General features: G+C 35.9%; 1 protein-coding gene across 2 annotated transcripts in view; it reads left to right on the forward strand.

Annotated features, from left to right (window-relative positions):
- ATAD2 (ATPase family AAA domain containing 2) overlaps positions 1–19,095 on the forward strand; it is a 67,232-nt gene that overhangs the window by 17,555 nt on the left and 30,582 nt on the right. For both annotated transcript variants that reach the window (XM_069599939.1, XM_069599940.1), the window contains exons 4-11: positions 219–384; positions 746–848; positions 1,380–1,467; positions 2,211–2,411; positions 3,655–3,772; positions 8,958–9,065; positions 13,350–13,458; positions 13,696–13,811. In XM_069599939.1, the coding sequence (XP_069456040.1) occupies positions 219–384; positions 746–848; positions 1,380–1,467; positions 2,211–2,411; positions 3,655–3,772; positions 8,958–9,065; positions 13,350–13,458; positions 13,696–13,811 (1,009 nt within the window). The remainder of the gene's footprint in view (positions 1–218; positions 385–745; positions 849–1,379; positions 1,468–2,210; positions 2,412–3,654; positions 3,773–8,957; positions 9,066–13,349; positions 13,459–13,695; positions 13,812–19,095) is intronic.

Raw genomic sequence — 19,095 nt, forward strand, 5'->3', positions numbered from 1 at the left:
TTGTATTATTTATATATGTATGTTTTTCTCTTGAGAGTGGTATGATTGGACTTATGGTAGGTGTGTGTTGTTTATTTTTACGTAAGATAAGGGTAAGTTCAAGAAACTAAAACTTCGTTACATGAAAGTATAGCTCTTCAGTTGTTCACTTTAGAATTATTTTATAAATGCTGTTATTTCAAATCTTTCTGTTTACTTTTATGTACACATCTGTGAAGACAAAGCAATTGCAGTTACTCGGTCATTGAGGACTAGAAACATAGTTCAAAAAACAGAACACTTGCATGAAGAGAACGGTGATGTTGAAGTTCGCCGGAGTTGTAGGATCAGAAGCCGCTACGGTAGTGTGAACCAGTCTGTACTGTTTGACAAACTTATAACAAAGTAAGTAAAACTCATTTAGATGAACATGATTTAGCCGACAAAAACTTTTCATTGGGGACTAAATTTTGACTAGCATGAATATTAAATGCATTCCGTTTATGTAAAGTATAAAGTGATCATTAAAGGACTTCGTAATAATTCTGTATGTGCATTTAACTATATTTGTATTGAAATTCTTATAAAGAATAGCTAAAATTTTTATAGTAGTAAATCAGTGCTGCTTATAAAGATATTTAAAATTCCAGCAGTTGAAGAATATAATGGAAGAAAAATTAAGTTTTTAAAAACATACTACTTTTTAAAATATATATATACTACTCTATCACAATTTTAGCTTATGTTTGTATCATTTTTTTTTAAGTACTGCTGAAGCTGTGCTTCAAAAAATGGATGATATGGAGAAGCAGCGTAGACGGCGAATGAGAAAACTTGAAGACTTGGAAGTATTTAATGAAACAGAAGAAGTAAATATATTCTTCCATTAAGGGGATGATTTCATAATTTCCAGTTTAACCTTTTTTCTGTGGTCCCTATCCTTTCTTTTGGTTAAATTATTCATTTTGTTGAGCATTTATCAGCCACTAGAGTTATTACTTGGAGAAGGCAATGGCACCCCACTCCAGTACTCTCGCCTGGAAAATCCCATGGATGGAGGAGCCTGGAAGGCTGCAGTCCATGGGGTCGCTAAGAGTCAGACACGACTGAGCAACTTCACTTTCACTTTTCACTTTCATGCATTGGAGAAGGCAATGGCAACCCACTCCAGTGTTCTTGCCTGGAGAATCCCAGGGACGGCAGAGCCTGGTGGGCTGCCATCTATGGGGTCTCACAGAGTCGGATGCAACTGAAGCGACTTAGCAGCAGAGTTATTACTGGAGTTGTAAGAGTTTATAACTAGAAATATCTTCATTATTTAAGTAAGGTTGGAAGGTCCTACTGGATTTATTTTAAATAAACATACTAAACAATAATGGATTTTATTTAAACATTTTTAGGGGAATCTTAACATGTACACAAGAGGAAAACAAAAAGATATTCAAAGAACTGATGAAGAAACAACTGACAATCAAGAAGGCAGTGTGGGTTAGTCTTTTCCTCTTGTTCTGTCTTCTGGGTTTGAATTTCAATGCTTTTTATTTAGTAGGATATAGTCTTTATTCAGAAGCTATAACATGTATGGTAAATTGTGATAAATTAGGGAGTTGGTTATAGTGTCAGAAAAAAAGTGAAAGTAAGGGAGATATAAGGATAATGTGTTTTGCTGGGAATATATTTGAAATAAACAACTCTAAAACAGATGAAACTGGTTTGCTTGTGTAATATATCTACAGATAACATATGTCTACCTGTTTTAGTTAAAAGTTGATTAAAGTTAAGTTTTACTATTCTGCCATTAAATGCTCTATTACTGATCTATATCCTCATGCCAGGTTTTACTATTCTCTTTAGAACTTATTGCTGCAATTTCTTAGAAATTTTCTTGAATGAAAATTCGTTTTCTGAAATGTGTTTTAAATGTTTGCTGAGGGTATTTTACATTATCTTTAAGTAGACTACATGTCATGTAACTCAGGGACAGAAGTTCACTATATTAATGAATTAGCAGTAATACTTTAACATTTAGTTTGGTACTTAGTGACAGTGGCCTTTAAACTGCTTTTTTCTTTGCTCTAGTTATTTTTAATTCTACAGTTTTTTACTTCATTTTTCAAAATCTTTAGTCTTTAATGTTGCAGAATTAAAGATTCTTTGGACAATCTAGAAGTAAATGAGTTTTAAAAGGAGGGTCTTTAGAAGCCTGAAAGTAAATGTTTCTTAATTTGTAGAGTCATCTGAAGAGGGTGAAGACCAAGAAGATGAAGATGATGATGGTGAAGATGAAGATGATGAAGAGGAAGATGATGAAGAAGAGGAAGATGATGATGACGATGAAGATGAAGATGAAGAGGACGTTGAAGAAGATAATCAGAAGCGATACTATCTTAGACAAAGAAAGGCTACTGTTTACTATCAGGCTCCATTGGAAAGTAAGACATGTCTATTAATGTTTTTTCCAGGAGAATATATAGTTAGGTTACCTTTATCTTTACTGCCTTTCCATTGTCATTCTTATTTTTCAAGTTTTCATTTTACGGAATACTCATGGCTGTTGTTTTTCGTAACTTACCCAAAATGTGCAGGAAGTTATTTCTTTTTCTTTTCCTCCTTGGTGTGTGTGTGTATATATATATATATATTTTTTTTTTTTAATTTTATTGGAGTATAGTTACTTTACAATGTTATGTTTCTCCTGTATAGCAGAGTGAATCAGTTGTACATATATCCCTTCTTTTTTAGATCTCCTTCCCATTTAGGTCACCACAGAGCGTTGGGTATAGAGTTCCCTGTGCTATGCGCAGTTTCTCATTAGTCATCTATTTTACGCACAGTAGTGTATGTATGTCAGTCCCAGTCTCCCAGTTCATCCCACCATCACCTGCTTACTCCCTTGGTATCCATGAGTTCGCTCTCTACATCTGTATCTCTGTTTCTGCTTTGCAAATAAGTTCATCTGTACCATTTTTCTTGATAAGCAATAAGCAATTTTATACAATATTTCTTTTTCTCTTTCCGACTTAAGATGTTACATCTTCTAAAAGTTAAATGTTAGCCTTGACCAAAGCAAATAATTGGGTGACTTTGAAATTTCATGTCTGTCTTTAGTTATTTTAGCTTTCACAGTTTTGTACTTAATTTATAAGTTTGTATAAATAGGACCATTTTTGACTTATGTTAAAGTTGTACCTCAACGCTTTAAAGTATATATATGTATGTCTGTGCGTGTGTGTGTGTGTGTACATATATATGTGTGTCTGTATATATATATGACTGATAATCAGCCATTATGCATCAGTATAATCATAATGGTTGTTTGTGGTCAGTGTGTGTTTTTGTTGGTTGTTGTCTGTCCTGCACACATACATTCAGTAGCAGCCTTGCAGGCGTAAATGATTTAAACCACGAACAGTAAAATATACTCTAGTAGATACATGCTATTAATAGTATTTTCATGAAAGGAAGGGCATGGCAACCCACTCCAGTACTCTTGCCTGGAGAATCCCATGGACAGAGGAGCCTGGTGGGTTACAGTCCATGGGGTTGCAAAGAGTTGGACACAACTGAAGCCACTTAGCATGTGCACATGCACAGCACCTTTGTAAGTATTTAGATGAAGAGCAAAATTGTATTTATACATATTTAAGTGTCATGTACATATAATTTTTTCCTTAGAACCTCGTCATCAGAGAAAGCCCAAAATATTTTATACTGGCCCAGCTTCTCCTGCGAGACCAAGATATCGATTGTCTTCTGCGGGACCAAGAAGTCCTTATTGTAAACGAATGAACAGGTTTGGTTCTGAAATAGTGATTGATTTATGATATGATTGTGGCTGTATTAGAGTAGAATTCTGGAGCCTTAAGATTGGGTGTATCAGGATGGAATTCTAGAATTGTGTATTTTGGAGAGTTAGCCCTGTGTCTTCAGGGCTTTACCACTTCAGGCTCCACAACTACTGACTGGTTTTCAGTTTGCTTTCGCTGATAGGAATTATTAATAACTGCCATGGTAAGGTAGTTTATTCACCTGTTCCACAGTAATAATAGAGAGCTACTTTCACTTCGGTGTTTACTGCATTCCTGGCTTGATGTAAGCATTTTACATAGACTGTCTCATTTAATTTTCACATTAAGTTAGAGTATAGGTTTAGTCTTGTGATAGTCTTTACATACTATCCCAGACATATTTTCTTAACCATGACAAATTCTAAGTTACATAGCCTTTAGACTTCTTACGACTCTGTCCATCTTTTTTTGGCAAATTTGTTTTTCTTACATAGTAGGAAACATTAATTTTCTTTGACTATTAAGATTATTTGTGGGTTTCTTTTCCTTCTGCGTCCTATCGCTTGTCTGTCTGTCATATTTAAGTCTGACGAGGTAATTCTTATTAATTCTTCATTCTCCCGAGTAACAGAAGATTTTCTGATGCAATAGAATTTTCTGGGTAATATTAGCATTATAGTAGTTCATGAATGAGGAAGCTTATAAGGGAAGCCTAAAAAGGCAGGACACAAGTAGAATTTCATATTTTTCTTAATTTCATTTTTAGAGTTTCAAAATCATAAGTATACATTCTGGATTTCTTGTTTCTTCATCCCTTTTCATACAACCACAGCCCAGAAGGATAGAGGATGAGAAAGACAACCTGTCGGAGCTGCCAGAGATAAATTGAAAGGTGCCCATACTGTTGGTACTTTTCATAGGCCCTGTAGGATATTGTTAAAGACGAGTATTTTGATAGTGAAATTTAATGATCCTCAGAAGAGGAGAGTAAAGTATAGTATGCACTGGAGTCCTCATTAGCATAGTATCCAGGGTGGCTGCCTGACTCACAGAACAGGCCTCTGTTTGAGCCAACAGAAGTGAGAGGGTAGCAGTTACTTTGAAATTTAATTTCTTTTCCCATATTTAATGGGTTTATATTTCTGGGAATAACATGATTGTTGACTGACGAGCTCTGTAGTCACCAGCTTGCAGTGGGTAGCAGGTGGGTCTTTCCTTTTTATTGCTTCTTTGGTGCTGGAGTTCCCTTATTTAGTTCGCAGGGTATACTCTTTCTCTATGCAGAGTGTCTTATGTTACTGTGTAACTCCTCGGGTACAGGATTTCCCCCCCCCCTCCTATTACGTAACAAATATTGGGGTACTACTATGTGCCAAATACTATGGATATAAAAATGGCTCAGCCAGAATTCCTGCCCTTGGATCTCAGACTAGTGGTGGATTCTGACACATTTGAAGTATGAAGCAAGAGATTTAGCTGTTCCATGAGTTACATTAGTGACCTTTGTATTGGTTTTGATAACTCCCTTTCAACTTTTTCATTTTGATAACAACTTTATTGTGATATAATTCACATACCATATAGCTTACCCGTTTAAAGTGTACAATTCTTGCCTTAAAGAATAACCCTGTAGTCTTCAGTTATCACTCCAATACCTCCAGCTCTAAGCTACCACTAGTCTACTGTCTGTCTCTATAGATTCTGGGTATTTCATATGAGTGGAATATTTTGTGACTGGCTTCTTTTGCTTATTAAAACAGTTTCAGGGTTCATCTACATTGTAGTATATATCAGTACTTCATTCTTTTTTTTAATAAATTTTTTTAATTAAAAAATTTTTTTCCCAATTTTTGGCTCTGCTGGGTCTTCATTACTGCCCATGGGCTTTCTCTAGTTGTGGTGCATGGGCTTCTCATTGTGGTGGCTTCTCTTGTTGTGGAGCACAGGCTCTAGGCTCACGGGCTTCAGTAGTTGTAGCACAAGGGCTCAGCAGTTGTGGAGCATGGGCTTTGTTGCTCTGCAGCATGTGGAATCTTCCCAGACCTGGGATCGAACCCATGTCCCCTAAATTGGCAGGTGAATTTTTTTTTCAATTGATCTTGTTTATCTCACAAGACCTCAGAAAATTGAAGCAACACTTATGCTTATCCCCACCTAGGTGAATCTTTGGTCAAAGGCAAAATTCATTTTCAAGAGAAACAAGAATGGCCAGCAAATTCTTAACTATTGGACCACCAGAGAAGTCCCACTTCATCCCTTTTTATTGGCAAATAAAGATTCCTTTGTATAAATGTACCATATTTTGTTTATCCCTTTATTAGTTGATGTACATTTGGGTTGCTTCTACTTTCTTGGCTATTATGAATAATTCTGTTAGGAACATTCACGTGTAACTCTGTGTGGACATGTTTTGGTTTCTCCTGGATATATACCTGGAAATGAAATTGCTGGATCAGATACTAGCTATATTTAATGTTTTGAGGAACTGCCAGATGATGTTTCCAAAACGGTTGCTGCACTTCGCATTCCCACAGTGTACTAGAGTTTCAGTTTCTCTACACCTTTACCAGATGTTTTGAATGTAGCCCTTTATAAACCCTTTTTTTCTCTGAATTTTCTATGCCAGGGTGGAGTTAACATCTCATTTCTTCTGACAGCTTTAATGGTAGTCATTTTGCTTAGCTTTTTTACTTTTTCTTGAAGAGATCAGCCTCTGTTTATAGTTCCTATCCTGCTTAGGCACGGAAACAATACACAAATCTGAAGAATCGTTGGAACTTTGCTCTTAGTGAAACTTGCAACCACCATGCAGGATCTTCCAAGGGTCTCTTGGCATACTTACAGTACAGCAGAGCTTCAGAAATGCTGCCTTAAATTAGGATTTTTCTTTCTTGCTTGTGATTGCTAACCTCTCATCATCAAAGGTTTATTCTCTAGCCTTAGTTTGCAGTTTCTGAAACAAACCTACCACCTTTAAACAAGAAGGTAACATAAACAGCACAATTGCTTCACTAGTGTTTCAAAGTATACCTTACTGGTTGTCGAGGAACTAGAACTGACCTCTCTAGAAGTTCTAGTTGGATTCACAGTGCAGGGCCAGTGCTGTCTGTGTCAGATTTTCAAAACTTCTTAGTAAAATGGGAAGAAAGAAAAAGAGTGAACGTGGGTTATATGTGTTTAGAATTTTTTTCAACTGAAATAGACTTTGTGCAGTGTAGTGTAATTTTGAAGAGCTAGGACTGCCTAGATTGTGAATTCACGTCTACCACTTATTAGTGACCTCTTCCAAGTTACTTAACCTATCCGTGCTTAACTTTGTGATCTGTAGAATGCAGACAATAGCACCTATTTCATAATACTGCAGATTAGATGAGTTAATACATGTAAATCACTTAAAATAGTGCCTGGCATATGTTAAGTACTATATGCATTTGTTACTGCACTTTAATGGTTAAAGGTAATCCCTACTTTGCAAATCAGACATTGGAAACTGTCAATACACAAGAATTTGTGGTTTGCTTATAACTTTTTTGATTTATGAAATAAACAACTGGAGATCATCAGTGTGGTAGTGTACAGTATGTGAACCATTTTTTTAAAAATAGACGAAGGTTTTGAATTCTGACACTGTCACTGACTAATTCTGATATTTTAAGCAGATTAGTTGAACTGTGAGCCATATTGGCCCTGATTATACAATGAGCCTACTAATATGTACTTGTCCAGAGTTGTAATTGTTTAAATGAGATATGTCAACTGCCGGGTACAAGAAACAGTAAATGCTAGTCCTTTTCATTAATTGTTAGTCTTAATTATGTGCATACCTACTGAATTCACAAACAGTTATGTGTACTATGTAATTGTGAGGGTCTCTTAATAATATTAATGGTAGTATTAAATAAGTTTTTCATATAAAATTGTAGACTTGTACTAGATATTTTTAGTTTCAGGCAGATCACAAAATAGGTCTTGGGCGTGTTTGAGTGGGTAGATGGTGGAGGAGTATCAAAATCCTGGAGCTGTTTATGTTTCAGCATTCAGATTTGTGGCCAGGGGTAGAGTTATAAAGATAATATACAACAGTCATAATGTGCAACATTAACATTTGTGTGTCTGGGCCCCCCATGTATAGTCAAATGTATTAATTTTATAGCAAAACATATGAATAATTATAGTAAGTGGGACAAATAGAGACTGTGAATTGCATTTGTGACATTTCAGGTCATGTTTTGCTGCTAAGTGAATAATGGAAAAACTTGTTTTCAGGGTTTTTCTAGGTACAAGATTCTGGACTTCAATTTTCAGATAATAGATTGTGACCTTCTGTATTTTTGGACATACCTACTTAACCATGATTGTATTCTGACTCAGGAAATGCTGTCCACCCTGAGCCAACAGAATGATTAAAAGTTTTCCCAGCCAGATTTCTTTGCTTTTATTCCGTGAGTCGTTTGCAACTGTCCAAAGGTAGAAGTGATTTAAAAACTTTTTTGAGTTTGTAACACTCGGTGCTTCATCTGATACTACCAAGCAGGCTAAGATTTTGATTATTTTTATCTTTTTTTTTTTGTAAGTAGGAAAAAAAAGGCTTATATGGGTTGAGTAACTAATCCACGTTTACACAACCATTAAACAGCAGTTGTGAATTTAGAGTTGAAGATACACTATAGATAAAATACCATCTGTTTTCCCACTGTTTCTTAGCTTTTTTTGATCCCTCTTGATCCCCTTTGGTTTACATTAAAAATTCTAAAGAAAAAAAAATTACCTTGTTCTCCTTTGAATATTGTTTGACATTTCAAAATAGGTGATTCCCTTCCAAATGTAAGTTATATATAGTATAATCTTGAAAATACTTTCTAAAATTACTCTCCCAAAGATTGCAAAACCCTCTTTATCGTACCTTCTCTTTGAGTGTACCGGACTTATATTAAGATAATAAGTCACTCTGCCTGGACCATGTTTTGTCTTAATGATGCCTATAGCCTCCTATCTTTTCCATTCTCAGTTATCCAAGTCTTTTATTTACTTCAAAAGATTGAACCAACAAAGCTCACTTCATTGATTCAGCAAATACATTAATTTTATGATAAACATTTTTGGATCACTAGGTATTTTTAGGTATTTCTGATATTTGTATTGTATGTTTCTCCTGCCTTCTTCCATTATGATTTCAGTTTACCTCTTTAGGCGAAGGCATGCAATCCACAGTAGTGACTCTACTTCATCATCCTCTTCAGAAGATGAACAGCAGTTTGAGAGGAGAAGAAAAAGGAGCCGTAATAGAGCTATCAACAGGTAAGTGCTTATTGATTCCTTTAAAATTGCCAGCTTTTTTAAGTAGAAAGAAAAATGAATAATTTGGGAATATGTACAGCTTGGCACATATTAAAAAATTAGTTAAAAATTATATACCAGTTTAATATATAAGCCTTAATATGTAATAACTCTTGTGTGAAATATCTGCAGTTGAAACTTCACTGTGGTTAGAACCTATTTTTTTTAATTTATATATTTTTGACTGCACTGGATCTTTGTCACGGTATGTGGGCTTTGTCTAGCTGTGGTGAGCAGGGTTTTCTCTTTGTTGCAGTACTTCTCACTGCAGCGGCTTCTCTTGTGGAGCACGGGCTCTAGGCATACAGGCTTCAGTAGTCACAGCACATGGGCTTGGTAGGCCCAGCTGCCCCATGGCATGTGAGATTTTCCCAGACTAGGGACTGAACCCATGTCCTCTGCATTGGCAGGCGAATTTCTAACCATTGGACCTCCAGGGAAGTCCAGAGCATATGTTTTCTTATAAAACCAAAATGCTGCTTGGTAAACACTGACTTGAGGAAATAATTGTTTTTTCACTGAAAATTTTTTTTCTGTTTATAATGATAAAAAAATTCGTATTGTAGAACTCTTCAGGAAAATGTAAAGGTTAACTTATTTCATAACTGCTTGTAGGATAAGTTCAGACATACTAAATCAGCTCATTTGATTTTTCACAATAATCATAGAAACAGGGCAAAAATTACTCCCATTTTACGGATATGGGGGGGTAAATGAATAATTCAGTGCTTGGATTCTAACAATGCAATATTTGTAGGGTAGGAAACAATGTTTGATAAAGCGACTAGAACATATTGAAGGGGCATGCAAACCAATCATTTTTTATATCCTAAGTTCTCTGTGTTTTTTAAATCATGTTAGCTCTGTTTTATTCAGTATGCTGGGCTTCCCCTGGTGGCTCAGCAGTTAAGAATCTGCCTGTGTTGTAGGAGCGGTGTGTTTGATCCCTGGGTCAGGAAGTGCCCATGAAGGAGGAAATGGCAGTCCTCTCTGGTATTCTTGCCTGGAGAATCCTTGAAAAAGGAGCCTGGTAGGCTACAGTCCAAAGGGTCGCAAAGAGTCAGACATGACTGAAGCAGCTTAACACAACATTCAGTATGCTGGCTACTAGCCAGCCACATATGACACTTAAAATGTATCCATAGCTCATCTGAATTGAGATTTACCATCCATTTTGGTAAAAAATACACTCTTGCATTTCAAAGACTGAGTACAAAAAAAGAGAATGTAAATTATGTCAATTTTTTAAATATTCATTTTGTGTGATGAAATATTTGGGATATATTGAGACATTTTTGTCTGAGGAGGCCTTACAAATAGCTATGACTAGAAGAAAAGCGAAAGGCAGAGGAGAAAAGGAAAGATATTTGAATTTAAAGTTCCAAGGAATACAAAGGAGAGATAAGAACGCTTTCCTCAGTGATCAGTGCAAAGAAATAGAAGAAACAATAGAATGGGAAAGTCTAGAGATCTCTTCAAGAAAGTTAGAGATACCAAGGGAACATTTCATGCAAAGATGGGCACAATAAAGAACAGAAATGGTATGGACCTAACAGAACCAGAAGATATTAAGAAGAGGTGGCAAGAATACACAGAAGAACTGTACAAAAAAGATCACAATGAACCAGATAACCACGATGGTGTGATTACTCACCTAAAGCCAGACATCCTGGAATGCGAAGTCAAGTGGGCCTTAGGAAGCATCACTACGAACAAAGCTAGTGGAGGTAATGGAATTCCAGTTGAGCTATTTCAAATCCTGAAAGATGATGCTGTGATAGTGCTGCATTCAGTATGTCAGCAACTTTGAAAACTCAACAGTGGCCACAGGACTGGAAAAGGTCAGTTTTCATTCCAATCCCAAAGAAAGGCAATGCCAAAGAATGCTCAAACTACTGCACAATTGCACTCATCTCACACACTAGTAAAGTTAATGCTCAAAATTCTCCAGGCCAGGCTTCAACAGTACATGAACTGTGAACTTTCAGATGTTCAAGCTGGATTTAGAAAAGGCAGAAGAACCAGAGATCAAATAGCCAGCATCTGTTGGATCATTGAAAAAGCAAGAGTTCGAGAAAAACATCTGCTTTATTGACTGTGTCAAAGCCTTTGACTGTGTGGACCACAGCAAACTGGAAAATTCTTAAAAAGATGGGACTATAGGACCACCTGACCTACCTCTTGAGAAGTCTGTATGCAGGTCAGGAAGCAACAGTTAGAACTGAACATGGAACAACAGACTGGTTCCAAATAGGGAAAGGAGTACATCAAGGCTGCATATTGTCACCCTGCTTATTTAACTTACATGCAGAGTACATCATGAGAAACGCTGGGCTGGAAGAAGCACAAGCTGGAATCAAGATTGCCGGGAGAAATATCAATAACCTCAGATATGCAGATGATACCACCCTTATGGCAGAAAGTGAAGAAGATCTAAAGAGCCTCTTGATGAAAGTGAAAGAGGAGAGTGAAAAAGTTGGCTTAAAGTTCAACATTCAGAAAACTAAGATCATGGCATCCAGTCCCATCACTTCATGGGAAATAGATGTGGAAACAGTGACAGACTTTATTTTGGGGGGCTCCAAAATCACTGCAGATGGTGATTGTAGCCATGAAATTAAAAGACACTTGCTCCTTGGAAGAAAAGCTATGACCAACCTAGAAAGCATATTGAAAAGCAGAGACATTCCTTTGCCAACAAAGGTCCATCTAGTGAAAGCTATGGTTTTCCAGTAGTCATGTATGGATGTGAGAATTGGATTATAAAGAAAGCTGAGCGTCAGAGAATTGATGCTTTTGAACTGTGGTGTTGGAGAAGACTCTTGAGAGTCCCTTGGACTGCAGAGAGATCCAACCAGTCCATCCTAAAGGAAATTGGTCCTGAATATTCATTAAAAGGACTGATGCTGAAGCTGAAACTCCAATACTTTGGCCACGTGGTACGAAAAACTAACTCATTGGAAACGACCCTGATGCTGGGAAAGATTGAAGGCAGGAGGAGAAGGGGACGGCAGAGGATGAGATGGCTGGGTGGCATCACCAACTCAATGGATGTGAGTTTGAGTAAACTCCGGGAGTTGGTGATGGACAGGGAGGCCTGGAGTGCTGCAGTCCATGGGGTCGCAAAGAGTTGGACACAACTGAGTGACTGGACTGAACTGAGACATATAAAATACATTATTAAAATTAATAGTATATTCTTTAGTGTGGTTAATACATTTTGGTGTGCATTTCATTTCTATGAAATGAACGACAGTGAGTTAGATCATTCAAAAGTTATGTACTTGCCTTCATTTTATAGAAATGTACGTTAAGTCCTATGACTTTTATATTATGCAGTTCTATTAAGAATTACTTAAGAAATATCTTTTTTAAAGCCACAATTGAAAACTTTTCCGTCTTAGGCTTGGCAGTATAAATTTCTCATGGAATTTGAAACTAGCAAGAATTGTCACTTGGGGAGAAGATGGTGTGCTTTTACTTGTATTTAGTAGTGGCAGAGATTATTTGCTTAGGCGTTCTTGTACAAGTATCTTAACTTTTAACATGAGCGTTTTCATTCTTCCATCTATAAAACAAGAGCTTTTTCTAGGTATATTTTTTTGTAACCTACTGTAAATGTTTTTGAAAGTAGTTAGGAAAGTATTGATTCACTCTTGCTTGGAAAGGTTGACATGTATCCAGGTGCTGGTGGGTTCTGCATATTTTGCTGAGAGGTATAATAGCAGGGTGGTGGCGGATCTGGAGTCAGGCTTGATTCCTAGATCTGCCACTTATACTATCTGTGTGATCCTGGGCGAGACAGTTAACCTTTCTGTGCCTTGGCTTTCTTTTAAAATGGGATTAATAATAATACCTATGTTGTAAGAGTATTGTGAGAATTTAATGACCTTGTACTTGTTTAGCACCTAAACTAAAACCGTGTCCAGCAAATGGTAAAGTGTCTGTAGGTCAGACACTATCATTATAATGTATGTTGATGCTTCCTGAATTCTCAACCATGAATTACTTTATGTTGCTGTAGTATCTTGTGATATTTTCATTAGATTGTGTAAGCCTTCAGATGTAAATATTTCTAACACTGAAGTTCTCAACTAGTAAAGAAAAGGAGGAACTCAAAACACATAATCTCATGATTACTCCATTTGGAATTTTTTTAATTCTTAAGAAAAATGTCTGTATTCTGACATGGAATTTAGGAGAGGAAAGTGGTGTTTGATGAATGTTTGGGGTTTGTAACCTTAGGTGCCTCCCACTAAATTTTCGAAAAGATGAATTAAAAGGAATTTATAAAGATCGAATGAAAATCGGAGCAAGCCTTGCAGATGTTGATCCAATGCAACTAGATTCTTCAGTGAGTACAGTCTGAGATGTATTATTTTAGTTTAAAATTTAAAAAGCAGTGTTTTATAAGAAATTTTTATCTTTGTAGAACCTTTTTTTTTAATCTTTACGCCACAACTGTTGCTAGTTGTTCCTGTTAAGTTACTGTTACTCAATATATGTGGCTTGGATATAATTTAAGAATGAAATAAGATTTTAGCTTTGACTCCCAAATCTCAGAATGTCAATGTTTCCCTTCTATTAACAGGTACGATTTGATAGTGTTGGTGGCTTGTCTAATCATATTGCAGCTCTAAAAGAAATGGTAGTATTTCCATTACTTTATCCAGAAGTCTTTGAAAAATTCAAAATTCAACCTCCAAGGTAATTTAATTATACATTTTATTTTAGCTAAAATCTTTCCTGTGCTATGTCCAGAAACCGCCTCTCTCTTGGTAATTTCCAGGTCTAGAGTCATTTGTTATACTTGCCTTTACAAGATCCTGGGTGATTTGAGTATTTTTACTTTCTCGATGTTTAAGATGAAAAATGGTTTCAAAATTGATTCTCCATTAAAAAAAATCATTTCCCATGACTTTTCATACACTTAGTAAAATTCCTATCTTACATACTCTTTTTTCCTTTCAGCTTTGTGATTTAGTTTTAAATTTATATCAAAGTAATATATGTACATAGTTTTTTAATATCTTTTTAAAATTTTTTTCACAGTAGTAAAAAATGTTTTTCAGTTTTCACAATCAATAGCCAGATAAAAAATAAAAGATAATTGTAACTACAAGTTATAATGGGAACATGATTAACTTAACAGTATAAATTATTATTTTATAATGGCATAAAATAATTACATACAATTGGGAGGTCAAGCAGAGTGATGTAGTATGTGGAAGTGCATACATGCACATAATTTTTTAATATATGTATTTTTATTTTGTACTGAAGTATATCCATGGACAGAGGATCCTGGAGGGCTACAGTCTGTGGGGTTGCAAAGAATCAGACACAACTGAGCACCCATGTGCACATAGTTGATTTTATATATATACTTAACTTTAAAAGTCAAATAGCACAGTAAGTTTGAGAAAGAAAAATTTACAAAAGTAGGGTAGGCCCTCTTCAACCCTTCTTCATTTTAATTTTTCTGTTTTTTAAATTTGTTTCTGTCTTTTGGCCACACTATGAACCACCAGGGAAGTCCCTCATTTTTCTATTTTAGACACAATTTATAGGCTTCTAAGGATGAAGCTATTTGGCAATAGCAGTGGCTATTTGGCTCCTTTACTTTCCCTACCCTCCATACATAAATATTTACTCCCCTTCCTTAATACTTTCAGTAGTTTATTTGTATACATGTAAACTTAGTGAATCAATTTTCAGTGTTTGCTTTATGCCTATATATATATATATATTTGCGGTCAAACCATATATAATATAATTGTATTTTCTCTTTTATATCTCTCCTCTCCCCACCAACTTTAATATTTGCTGTTTTGGTGACAGGAGGGTAAGGGTTTTTTGTATCACTATGCTTTTTAAAATTTTAATCACCATCCTTTTTTTATCTTCTTTCTTCTAGTTTTTATACTTTACTTAACCAGTTTTTAAACCCTAGTTCCTGATTTTTTTTTCCTTTTATAATTTTTCTCCCTGAATCACCCTCTATGGAAACATTGATTTAAGTAAACTTTTAAAAGTTTGTAGGCTTTTTAAAGCATAAATCATTTTAGTTAAATTAAAGCATAAATCAATTAAACACTGGTGAATTTTTAAAAAATTAATAAAAAATATAGAATATTAAATAATGATTTAATGATGACAGGACATGTTGAAAGTACCTACTTAAAGTCATTTAGTGAATTTTAGGGAATTCTTGGCAATCCAGTGGTTAGAACTTCATGCTCTCACTGCCAGGGGCCTGGGTTCAATCCCTGGTCAGAGAGCTAAGATCCCACAAACCACGGGTGGTGGCAAAAAAAAAAAAGTGGTTTAGTGAATTAAAGCAACAGTGACAAATTAGAACATTCTCTAACATTGTATACAAAAATAAACTCAAAATAGACTAACTTTAAGACCAAAAACCATAAAACTCTTAGTGGAAAACATAGGAAAAGTAGAATTTTTAATGTAAATCATAGCAATATTTTTTTGGATTCATCTCCTAAAATGAAACCAAAATAAATAAATGGGACCTAATTATATTTTACGCTTTTTCACAGCAAAGGAAACCACTAACAAAACAGAAAGGCAACGTATAGAAGAAAATATTTGCAAATGATATAACTGATAAGGGATAAATATCCAACATATATATAAAGTTCATACAACTCAACATCAGTGAAACAACCTGATTAAAAAATCGCCAGAAGAATTGAATAGACGTTTGTCCAAGGGGACATGCACGTGGCCTGCAGGCACAGGAAAAGATACTCAGCATCACTAATCATCAGGGAAATGAAAATCAGAACCACAGTGAGGTATTACCTCATACCTGTTAGGATGGCTATCATCAAAAGGACAAATAATAAATGTTGGCAAGGATGTGGAGAAAAGGGAACCCTTATATGTTGTTGGTGGGAATGTAAATTGGTGCTGCCACTGTGAGAAACAGTATGAAGGTTTCTCAAAAAATTATAGAGCTACCATCATATACCAGTAATTCCACTGTTGGGCGTATGTCCAAAAAAGCACTAATTCCGAAAACACACATGTACCCTAGTGTTCATGGCAGTATTATTGATAACTGCCAAGATACAGATGCAACCTAAGTGTCCACATCAGCAAATGAATGGATAAAGAAACGTGGCATATATTACTGTGTACACAGTGGAGTACTACTAAGCCATAAAAAGAATGAAATACTGCCATTCGCAGCGACACGGATGGATTGCAGGCCATTTTGCTGAGTGAAATATCAGAGGAAGGCCAATACATATATCGCTTTTATGTGAACTCTAAAAATACAGCAAACTAGTGCATATGAGAGAAAAAACAGATTCACAGATACAGAGAACAAACTGATGATTACCAATGGGGAGAGGGAGCTGAGAAGGGGCAGTGTATGGGTAGGGGATTAAGAGGTATAAACTGTTAGGTATGAAAGAATCTACGAGGATATCCTATACAAAATGAGAAATCGAGCAGATATTTTATAAAAGCTGAATGGAATATAACCTTTAAAAATTGTAAATCACTGTATTTTACACCTCTAACTTAGTTAATACTGTTTATCAGCTGTACTTCTATTTTAAAAATTAGACCAGTCCCTTCCATTTTTTCTCTTCATTTTCACTTTCTTACATTTCTGCTCATAAAAAATCAACGTATGATTGTGTTAAACTGTTTTTATATGGTATGTTCTCTTTCCATTTTAATGGCTGAATGATACTCCATTTTGTGGATGTATCATATTTTATTGATTCTGCTATTGCCAACTATTTTGTTTTCTCCTAAGTTTTTGTTATTAACAGATAATCAGTACCATGAACATCTCCTTTGCTTCCTCTTTATGGGAATCCTTACTTTTTTTCTTTAAGATAATCTCACAAAAAAAACTATTGGCCCAATAAATATATTTTTAAAAATCTGTTTCTGTCTTGGCTTTTGTCCATTGAAATCACTGATTTATTCCATTTAAATTCTGATTGTCTTCTAAACAATTTTTTTTCCCCATCTGCATTTGATTATGTCCATTTCCTATTATTTTTGTTTTGACTGTGCTGCAGAGTTTGCAGGATCCTAGTTCCTCAGCCAGGGATTGAACCCAGACTCTTGCAGTGAAAGCGCTGAATCATACCCACTAGACCTCCAGGGAATTCTCTTAATTTTTCTTCTATATTTTATGCTTGACTTTTAATAGATTTATTTCATCCATCACTTTTCTGTTTGTTTGGCCATTCTTATTCTGTCATTTCTGGGTTTTTTTTGAGATCTTTAACTTTTCAACTAAATAACTATTAGATAGTTAAGGAGCAGTTACTTGATCATTTCTACGAAGAGTATGAATATAACCTATTTTCTCAGAATTCTGCCATGAGATCAGTGAATAACTTTGGGAATAGGTGAAAAAACTGCATTACCCCATGACAGTGCAGTGATATCACCAAAAATTATTGTCAATTGTTTACATTGTCCTGGTCCGTATCACCCAGCCACTACTTCAATTTCTCTCTTTTATCCTACTTTATCTCATGGTCATTCCCACTGTTTTCTTGCAAAACTTTGGGTGTTGTGTTACTGGCACTGAGACCAAGGATGATACTTAAAATCTGTGACTATGGCTCAGATCATGAACTCCTTATTGCCAAATTCAGACTCAAATTGAAGAAAGTAGGGAAAACCGCTAGACCATTCAGGTATGACCTAAATCAAATCCCTTATGATTATACGGTGGAAGTGAGAAATAGATTTAAGGGCCTAGATCTGATAGATAGAGTGCCTGACGAACTATGGAATGAGGTTCGTGACATTGTACAGGAGACAGGGATCAAGACCATACCCATGGAAAAGAAATGCAAAAAAGCAAAATGGGTGTCTGGGGAGGCCTTACAAATAGCTGTGTAAAGAAGAGAGGCGAAAAGCAAAGGAGAAAAGGAAAGATACAAGCATCTAAATGCAGAGTTCCAAAGAATAGCAAGAAGAGATAAGAAAGCCTTCTTCAGCGATCAGTGCAAAGAAATAGAGGAAAAGAACAGAATGGGAAAGACTAGAGATCTCTTCAAGAAAATTAGAGATACCACGGGAACATTTCATGCAAAGATGGGCTCAATAAAGGACAGAAATGGTATGGACCTAACAGAAGCAGAAGATATTAAGAGGTGGCAAGAATACACAGAAGAACTGTAAAAAAAGATCTTCAAGACCCAGATAATCACGATGGTGTGATCACTCATCTAGAGCCAGATATCCTGGAATGCGAAGTCAAGTGGGCCTTAGGAGCATCACTACGAACAAAGCTAGTGGAAGTGATGGACTTCCAGTTGAGCTATTTCAAATCCTGAAAGATGATGCTGTGAAAGTGCTGCACTCAATATGCCAGCAAATTTGGAAAACTCAGCAGTGGCCACAGGACTGGAAAAGGTCAGTTTTCATTCCAATCCCAAAGAAAGGCAATGCCAAAGAATGCTCAAACTACCGCACAATTGCACTCATCTCACATGCTAGTAAAGTAATGCTCAAAATTCTCCAAGCCAGGCTTCAGCAATATGTGAGCCGTGAACTTGCTGATGTTCAAGCTGGTTTTAGAAAAGGCAGAGGAACCAGAGATCAAATTGCCAACATCCGCTGGATCATGGAAAAAGCAAGCGTTCCAGAAAAACATCTATTTCTGCTTTATTGACTATGCCAAAGCCTTTGACTGTGTGAATCACAATAAACTGGAAAATTCTTCAAGAGATGGGAATACCAGACCACCTGACCTGCCTCTTGAGAAATCTGTATGCAGGTCAGGAAGCAACAGTTAGAACTGGACATGGAACAACAGACTGGTTCCAAATAGGAAAAGGAGTCCGTCAAGGCTGTATATTGTCACCCTGCTTATTTAACTTCTATGCAGAGTACATCATGAGAAACGCTGGACTGGAAGAAACACAAGCTGGAATCAAGATTGCCGGGAGAAATATCAGTAACTTCAGATATGCAGATGACACCACCT

Source organism: Ovis canadensis, chromosome 9, assembly GCF_042477335.2.
Source record: "Ovis canadensis isolate MfBH-ARS-UI-01 breed Bighorn chromosome 9, ARS-UI_OviCan_v2, whole genome shotgun sequence".
Lineage (NCBI taxonomy): Eukaryota > Metazoa > Chordata > Mammalia > Artiodactyla > Bovidae > Ovis > Ovis canadensis.